The sequence below is a fragment of the Spermophilus citellus genome (assembly GCF_964194105.1).
Source record: "Spermophilus citellus genome assembly, chromosome: 18".
NCBI classification, from domain to species: Eukaryota; Metazoa; Chordata; class Mammalia; order Rodentia; family Sciuridae; genus Spermophilus; species Spermophilus citellus.
Genome location: NC_138200.1, coordinates 42,824,636 through 42,833,354, shown reverse-complemented (window position 1 = coordinate 42,833,354; position 8,719 = coordinate 42,824,636). Strand labels below are relative to the sequence as shown.

The 8,719-nt window shown below is 51.6% G+C and overlaps 2 protein-coding genes across 2 annotated transcripts; both read right to left on the bottom strand.

The window, feature by feature from the left end:
• Nucleotides 1-1,044: 1,044 nt before the first annotated feature.
• LOC308638314 (metallothionein-2-like) lies at nucleotides 1,045-2,903 on the bottom strand. Its single transcript, XM_081275654.1, has 3 exons — nucleotides 2,724-2,903; nucleotides 1,895-1,960; nucleotides 1,045-1,294 (listed from the first exon to the last, which is right to left on the bottom strand). The coding sequence occupies exons 1-3, from the start codon at nucleotides 2,749-2,751 to the stop codon at nucleotides 1,203-1,205; spliced, it is 186 nt and encodes a 61-aa protein (XP_081131780.1). The 5' UTR covers nucleotides 2,752-2,903; the 3' UTR covers nucleotides 1,045-1,202.
• Nucleotides 2,904-5,660: 2,757 nt separating this feature from the next.
• On the bottom strand, nucleotides 5,661-6,884 carry LOC308638239 (metallothionein-2). The gene is made up of 3 exons (XM_081275492.1): nucleotides 6,735-6,884; nucleotides 6,186-6,251; nucleotides 5,661-5,889 (listed from the first exon to the last, which is right to left on the bottom strand). Exons 1-3 carry the CDS (start codon nucleotides 6,760-6,762, stop codon nucleotides 5,798-5,800), a joined length of 186 nt encoding a protein of 61 aa, XP_081131618.1. The 5' UTR covers nucleotides 6,763-6,884; the 3' UTR covers nucleotides 5,661-5,797.
• Nucleotides 6,885-8,719: the final 1,835 nt, after the last annotated feature.

The following is an 8,719-nucleotide window of genomic DNA, read 5'->3' as shown; positions in this document are numbered from 1 at the left end:
GGCAGCCAGGTACTGGGGAGTTGCTTCCAATACCAACTGGGGGAGAGAGATTTCCTGGGCTTGAGGTTGGAGAGGAAATGACTGAGGTCATTCTATTTCACCAGATGATTCCATATAACCATTTCAGTGAGTTGCAACCTTGGGCCCTTTTATTACAAGTTCCATCTTAGAACTAAGAAATCAGAAGGGGAGCAGGGGGTGGAGAGTGGGACGCTGAGGTGAGCACAGTAAACCGAGAGGCAGGGGGCAGGGTGTTGTTCAGATGAGTAAGGCACATACTGTTTCCCCTTCTCCAAAGGGGCGTGACACACTACCACAGACTGGACTTGTTTCCTGGAGACACCAAGCCCTTCCCTACTCTTAGGCCTTTGCCCAAGCCATGCTCTCTGGCAAGAAGAGAGACCCCTGGTGTCTGTACAAGAGGCTGCGTGCACTTCTAGGCACAGCCATTGTTTTTTTTTGTTGTTGTTGTTTTTGTTTTTGTTTTTTTTGCAAGACTTCCTCTTCCATCATTACCTGTCTCTGCAGCAGTCTAAGCACCATGTTCCTCTCATAGAGAGCGGCATGCCTGTGTATGCAGTAGGTGCCCCATAAGTGGCTATTGAGTTTAGTTTGTGACAGATATAGGCAAAAAGGGGAGCAACCACCAACTGACTATTTCTAGAATATTGTAGGGGAAATCCTCTTCCATAGCTCAGAGGAGAGCCAAGTCCAAAATAGATCGCATGAGCTGGGCCAGCGGTACATGCCTATAATCCTAGTGAATTGGAGGCTGAGGCAGGAGGACCATAGGTTGTAATACCAGTCTGGATGACTCAATGAGATCCTGACTCAAAAAAATAAAATAAAATAAAAAGGGCTGGAGATGAGCATGTAGCTCAGTGGTAGAGCATCCATGGGTTTCATCCTTGGTACTAGGAGGGAAAAAAAAATAGTGTGCATGCACTTGGACCCGTCCCTGCTATTCCTCCCTCCTGCCTCCTTTAAAGTGCAATCTCCTACAGCCCAATGAGAACCAACTTCCATATCCCCACACACCATGAGGCAGATGAAGTCAAAATAATTTATTGTCAAATTCCATATGCATTTAAATGAAATGAGATATTTTATGTAAATGGGTGAGAAGTGTAAAAAACAAACAAAAAAAATCCAGGTTTTCACAGGTCACTCTATGCACAAGTGGACACGAGACTCTCCCCACCTCAGGCACAGCAGCTGCACTTGTCCACTGCCCCTTTGCAGACGCATCCCTGGGCACACTTGGCACAGCCCACGGGGCAGCAGGAGCAGCAGCCTGGGGAGCAAAGGGGAGAATGAGAGGTCAGAGCAGACTTAGCCCCACGGTAAGCCCGGCTCCAGCTCTGCCCCCAGCCCACAAGACCCTTAGTTCAGGACCACATGACAGAGAGCCTGGAAAGGCAGGGCATGGGTCTCTGGGGGTAAAGGAAGGCCAAGTCTCCCAAACTCTACAATGAAATGAGAACACTCAAGACAGGGCAAACCCCTGCCAAAGCAGCTCTGGCGAGGGCCAGGGAAGCACTGGGATAACTACAGGAAAACCCTGACCCAGCAGGTCAGAAACCCCAAGATCCTGTGCGCTCAGTACATCAGGACCTGGGTATATGGAGAAAGCTGCTTCAAGAAGCAAGACCTACGTTCAGGATCTGACTCAGACCCTGACACAAGTAGGTGACCTCTCTAGGCCTCAGGATCACAGTTCTGTAATGAGAGGTGGGGACTCTCCCTTCTCTATGGCTCTTTTAGCCCTCTGTTTCTGAATCAGGTGCTGAGGGACCGGGATGAAGACGCTCATTGGCCCCCTCCTGCCTGCTGAGCTCTGAGTGGCTCCTCTGACTCAGGCAGCCCAGCTTCCCAAGGAAGGGCCCCCACTCACTCTTCTTGCAGGAGGTGCACCTGCACTCTTTGCATTTGCAGGAGCCGGAACACGTGCAGGAGTCACCTGGAAGGAGAGAGGCAGTGAGCCAGGAGATGCAGCAGTGCTTGCCATTAACCTCCAGAGATGCTTCTCCATCCAGCAGGGCCAGTCCCAACAGCTCCTTTCCAGCTCAAGCGGGAGGCAGAGAAGCAGGGTCTTTCTTCCCTTCCCTTCCAGGAAGGGGAAGTGCTACCTCCTGCTTTTACCTCACAAAGAAGGTCCCAGACTCCAGCCCAGGATAACTAGGACTGGAGGCCAAGACCTTATTATCTCCTGAGTTCCAAAGAAGCAACCTCCTCTGCCTTCAATCACCCTAACTACTTCAAGGCCTGGAGCCAGAAGCCACCCTGACCAGTTGAGTGACATCAGGAGGACAGCATTGAGTCTCAGTGCTCTGAACTCCTTCCCACGTGCAGGCACGGGGAAGATAGAAGTATTGTCAGGAGCTCATTGAAAAAGGAACATAGAGAGCAAATGAAGAATCCATTTAGCTCAGAACTCAAAATATGACCCTGCCAGGCACGGTGGCGCCCCGTAATCCCGGCGGCTCTGGAGGCTGAGGCAGGAGGATCGCGAGTTCAAAGCCAGCCTCAGCAACAACAAGACGCTAAACTACTCAGTGAGACCCTATTTCTAAATATAATACAAAACAGGGCTGGGGATGTGGCTCAGTGGTTGAGGGCCCTTGAGTTTCATCCCCGGTATCCCCCCTTCCCCCAAAAAAGTGACTTCCTAAAACCTAGGGACACTTTATCCTGTAGTTCAGAATCAAGTCAGGGACCCTTACCAGTGGCGCAGGAGCAGTTGGGATCCATCTCGAGTCCGACTGAAGCTGGCGACCCGAAGCAACAGGTGCAAACGAAGAAGAGCTGCAGGACCCCAAACCCCGCTTGCTCCTTTTATAGCAGGCGCAGGGGGCCGGGCGCAGGGGGCCGGGCGCAGGGGGCCGGGCGCAGGGGGCCGGGCGCAGGGGGCCGGGCGCAGGGGGCCGGGCGCAGGGGGCCGGGCGCAGGGGGCCGGGCGCACGGGCCCGCCCAGCCTTTGCAAGCGCGCGGGTGAGTCGGTGCCGCCCGCCGCCTCCGAGCTGAGCGCACTTCGAGGGCCGGGCGCACAATCCCCGCCCCTTCCCCGCCCCCGCCAGGCTCAGGGGTGCGCACGGCGGAAGCTGTCCCTTTGACCCCCTTGGAAGGCTGGGTGCGGCCCCGCGCGATGTCCCTGCTGCTCCGCTGCCCCTTACCAGTTCCCTCAAGTTTGCTGGTCACCTTCACCCCCGATCGTTCCAGGAAACCGGTAGTGGCCGTCCCCCACCCGCAGCCCTGAACCACGGAGTCATCTTAGCCTTCCCAGAGGAGTGTGTATGCAGTGCCAACCTCGTGCCTACATTTCCGCATCTCTAAGACCGGGAGAGCAGTCGGGGAGTTGTGCGCATAAACTACACGTGTCACCTTTGCCTACCTTGAACTGTCTGTCCCGGTCCCCACTGCAGTCCTTTGTCACAGCAGGGAAGACTGAAGGACTGGGTCAGAGACACATGCATAAGTGGTTGATGAGAATAACAGAGGACACAGGGCAACACCAGGCTGGCTTAAAGATGATGAAAGACTGCCTAATACCCTACCACCCTCATCGTGTGCCTGGCACCATTCTAAGTTCTTTGCATGTATCCACTCCTTTGCTCACACAAGCCCAAGTCTATTATGCCCATTATACAGTAGAGGAGACCGAGCCCAGAGAGGCTGCATCATGAAGGGACACTGGTGAGATTTGCACTCAGCCAGGCTGACTGCAACATCCTGCCTTGCCCTTCACCCTAGGTCACCCTAGGTCACCCTATCCTGTGGAAGTCTGGAACACTCAAATCTATACTGAGGCACCACTGGAAGACCACTGAGCTGGCAGTCAGATGCCCCTGCAGAGATCTGAGACCTCTCTACCCTTCGTGTACCTTCTCTCAAATCAGAGGCACAATTGGACTTGCCACCTGAGGGCCCTTCCAGCTCAAAACTGAGAGGCAGAGTGGGGCATCCAGTGACATCCTGTTGTGCCAGCTGTGTCCAAGGCGTAAGGACAGCTATATCGCTAATTCATTCACATCTTTACTGCTGAACTTATGGGACCTTGGGCAGGTGGTCTACTACTATGAAAGACAGGACAATCTTGACAAACCTTCCGGTTCATTGTCTCACTGGTTCCTATGAACAGGACCTCAGTCCTTCCTAGAGAACACCACCACACCCTCAGCAGGTAGACTCCAGTTTCACCCCTGCATACAGAGACACGAAGTAGTTCATCAGGAGCTCACATATGTTATATTGCTAGAAAAATGCTAAGCTGTTCCCTCCAGGTCCCTAGACACAAAGCTGAAGGCTGGGATTGAAAGAGGAGCAAGCCTAGCACAGTGGTACACACCTGTAATCCCCGAGGCTCAGGAGGTTGAGGCAGGAGGATGGCAAATTAAAAGCCAGTCTCAGCAATTTAGTGAGTCCATAAGCAACTTATCAGGACCCTAACTCCAAAAGAAAAGAGAGGGAGAGTCTGAGGACTACTTTAGCTCAGTGCATAGATGATTCCTGAGAACAACGTAGCATCCCGGGGATGAATGATCCCCGGTACCAGAAAAAAAAAAAAGAAAGAGGAGCAAATTCATCCTGAATTTGGTAGGGACATCCAAAGACTCACTGCCAAATGAAAACAGGGTAGCCGGGAGGCTGAGGTAGGAGGATCACCAGTTCAAAGCCACCCTCAGCATTTTAGAGAGGCCCTAAGCAACTCAGCAAGACCCTGTGTCTAAATAAAATATTAAAGAGGGCTGGGGATGTGGCTCAGTAGTTAAGCAACCCTGGGTTCAATCCCCAGGACCCAAGAAAACAGGGTATGCTGAGGAATCAGTAAGTGCCCTGTCAGTAGATCTGGGTGAAGTAAGATTGAGGGTTCCTAGTAAAAATATCTTGACCAGTGCAGCTAGGTCACAGGAGGCCACACACTGGGGAGTCTGCACACTGTTTCCAGTCTGCAATGCATATTGCCAATGAACATATGTGCAAAGTGTGTAGATTGTTAGTTTCCCCCCCCCCTTCATGCATTTATTGAAATTTTCCTGTTGAATCTAAAAAATGGGTTTGTGAATTTTGTTCTTGGATTTAATTTTCTCTAGAATTAATTTTCTAGAGAAAAAGAAAAAAATTATTTTCTAGAGAAAATAAAATAAAAATTGTTTCTTCACAATGGGGTTTTGAGTACCCCTGAGGACAAAAGAACTGGGAAGTTGGAGTTCATACCCTAAAGTCACTTTCTTTTTTTAAAAAAAATCACTATTTATTATTTATTTTTATGTGGTGCTGAGGATCGAACACAGCGCCTCACACTGGTGAGGCAAGCACTCTACCACTGAGCTATAGCCTCACCCCCCTAAAGTCACTTTCAAGCCTAAAAATCCAATGAGGAAGGGAAGTTAGTCCAGGAAATCAGATAATTAAAAAAAAAATCAAGAAGTTTCCATGCCTTCAACACTTCACATGAGAATGGAGTATCCCCCTCACAATCGCCCACACGGACTCCTCAAATGGATTTGGCCCAAAACTTTTCTATGAAGCTCAGTAGCATCACTCTGTTTGCAGGAACACAGTATTTACAGGCTAATAATTCCAAGGCTCTGCAGTTAGAATTCACTCCCCTGCCTCAGTTCCTTATAGTCATAGCACACAAAGAAAACCAGAGTCAAAAATCAAGTAAACACATTTTATTATCATTCACATGCTTTGTAGAAAAAGGGATGATTCAAACAGGTCTGGATACAAGGATAGGAAATCCAGGTTTGCCCACAGGGCCCTATGTACACATGGGAGCAGGGTTCACTCCACCTCAGGCGCAGCAGCTGCACTTGTCTGATGCTCCTTTGCAGACACACCCCTGGGCACACTTGGCACAGCCCACAGGGCAGCAGGAGCAGCAGCCTGGGGAAAAATGCGAAGAGTGAGAGGTCAGAACAGACTCAGCGCACAGCAGCTCCTCCCCAGCCCACGTTATTATAAGAGCTCAGCTCCATTCTGGGACAATAAGAAACAACTTTGGGGTTTGTATCCCTATAGAAAAGGCTGCTCTGGCTCATCTGAGCTCAGTCTGGAGAGGAAGTGGAATGATCTCTGGAGGCAAAGGAAGACCTGTTCCCCAGAGGCTTACACAGGAGCCAGCTCTGGGTTCCCTCCCAGCCTCAGCCAGCCCAGCTTCCCAAGGAAGTCCCCAAACTCACTCTTCTTGCAGGAGGTGCATTTGCACTCTTTGCATGTGCAAGAGCCGGCACAGGTGCAGGAGTCACCTGTAAAGGATTAAAGACAGGCAGGGAGTTATGAGTGTGATGCTGGAGACCCAGCAGAGGGATGTCACTGACATCCTGCACCCGTGGCCACGATGATCCAGCCCTGGCAGCTCCTGTCCCACAGAGAACCGCTGAAGTGTCATTCCATCTTCTCCACACTGCTGCTGGGAAGCACCAGGCACCCCCTGGTGTTTTCTCCCCAGGGAAGGAGCGCCCCTGGTTCCAGACCTAGCTCAGGAAGGTGATAATGGAGCAGGGCGGCTTTGAACCTCCCTGTGGTTACTCTGAAATGGGAGGTCAGCTGTTGCGTGGTGGTGGTGGTGGTGGTGGGGATCCAAAAGGATGTTGATGACACTTAGGCAGAGAAAGGAGTGGAAAGTAAAGAGTCTACTTCACTCGGAACTAAGGGTGTGCCCTCCCCCAACCAAAGGGGCCAGGCTGAGAAATGCAATTCCGAAGTCCCTGAAAGCCGGGGAGCCTTACCAGTTGCGCAGGAGCAGTTGGGGTCCATTTCGAATGGAAGTGAGTCGAGGTCCCAGCAAAGATCTAGCAGGCGGAGCAGCTGCAGGAAAGCGTGCTGGAGCTTGGGAAGCCGCCCTATTCCCTTTATAGTCGGGGGCGGGCCGGGCGCAAAGGCCCCGCCCCCGCCCTGCACTCGCCCCGCCGAATCCGCACGGCCCGCTGGCCTTGAGCTCGGCGCACACCAAGGGCCGCGCGCAGGGGTCCGTGTGCAGCACCCCGCCCCCGTGCTGCCGGCGCCAGAGGGGCTGTGCACTCCGCCCCATGCGGTGTCCCTGCTGCCCCTTCCAACCTTCCTAGAGGATCCCCACCCCCAATGCTCCTGTGAGTTCCGGGAACCCATTCCCGCAGCCCAGCTCTGGCGCCCTTTCCCTCCGTTTTTTCCTTTCTCTGATCTCTGTGCAGCCCCAGCCTCGTGCTCACTGACCCAGATCTGCACCAGTCCAGGAGGGGAGCCACGGAAATGTGGGCAGAACACTGACCATCAGTTTGTCATCCACCTCCCCTGTGTCGCCTGTCCCTGTCCCCTTAGTCATTTATGTCATGTTTCTTTTTTGCATAGTCGCATAGGGACACAAGGGGTTCTTCCTCCCTCCTTCCCTTCTGCACTTCAGAGAAGATGCCTGGGTACTTTTGTCAGGTTTCTGAGCTGCTTAAACTCACCTGTAGCTTCCCACAGCCTAACCAGGCCACATACGTGGATGGGGAGTCCCAAAGCCTGGGGTCCCCAAAGGAGAGCCACTTGTTAGGTGATGTGCAGACCCTGAGTTAAGTACAGAAGCCAGGTATCTGCTTACTTTCCTTTTGATATTTATTTCATTATTATTGGGGGGGAGGTACTGGAAATTGAACTCAGGGGCACTTGACCGCTGAGCCACATCCCCAGCCCTATTTTGCATTTTCTTTAGAGACAGGATCTCACTGAGTTGCTTAGAGCCTCGCTAAATTGCTGAGTCTGGCTTTGAACTCAATCCTTCCAGTCTCAGCCTCCTGAGCCACTGGGATTATAGGAGCGCACCAATGCACCCGCTATTTTATTTTTGAATCCAGGGGTGTTTGGCCACTGAGCCACATCCCCAGCACTTTTTATTTTTTGTTTTGAGACAGGGTCTCACTAAGTTGCTTAGGGCCTTGCTAAATTGTTGAGGCTGGCTTTGAATTTACAATCCTTTTTGTCTCAAAACTCCTGAGTTAATGAGATTACAGGTGTGTATCACCGCTTGCCCCCCGCCCCCATATTTCTGATAAATAGACACTTTAGTTATGCCAAGCCCTGTTTGATCACTTTGGATCTTTGAACTCACAAAACCTTCAGTAAATACCATTTAACCTGTTTTTCTAAGAAAATATCTACAAGACAAGGAGTTGACGTTCCCTGCCCGGGGTCACAGGGCCAGGACCTGGGATGCTGAATCTGAACCCAAATTCACAGGGAAAGAGGTCAAGGATGGAACTTCCCTTTGGCCTACGTGTCCTCCCCACCTCTCTACTGCTTGAAATCAAAGAAAAGAGGAAGCTCCAGTCAATCAAGGGAGCCACAAGAGTGGCACTGAAGGGATAGGTGTCATTTCATGGCCGCCTCCTGCAAGTGAGACTGGTTCTCACACCCAGTAGTGGAGAAGGGTTGCTCTTCATGCAAGTGACTTTAATAAAATACAAGTTCTGTCAAAGAAAAATGTGAGGTGACACCTCCATGCAGAGGTCCAGAAATGGCAGGCACTCTGGGGCATCACTCACGAAGGACACCAAGTGTGTTGGGCACTGCTTATTACCCAGTGTGGATCAGTGTGTAGAGGGAAGAGCAGAGGAGCTCGGAACTGCTGGGCTACAGGTCACACGCTCATGTGGCTTATGAGAAGAACCAAGGACACAGAGCTGGGCCCGCCAGGCATGGCTTATTGCTGTGAGTAAAATGTCTTCTGCGCTGTGAAAAAAATAACAAAAAACAC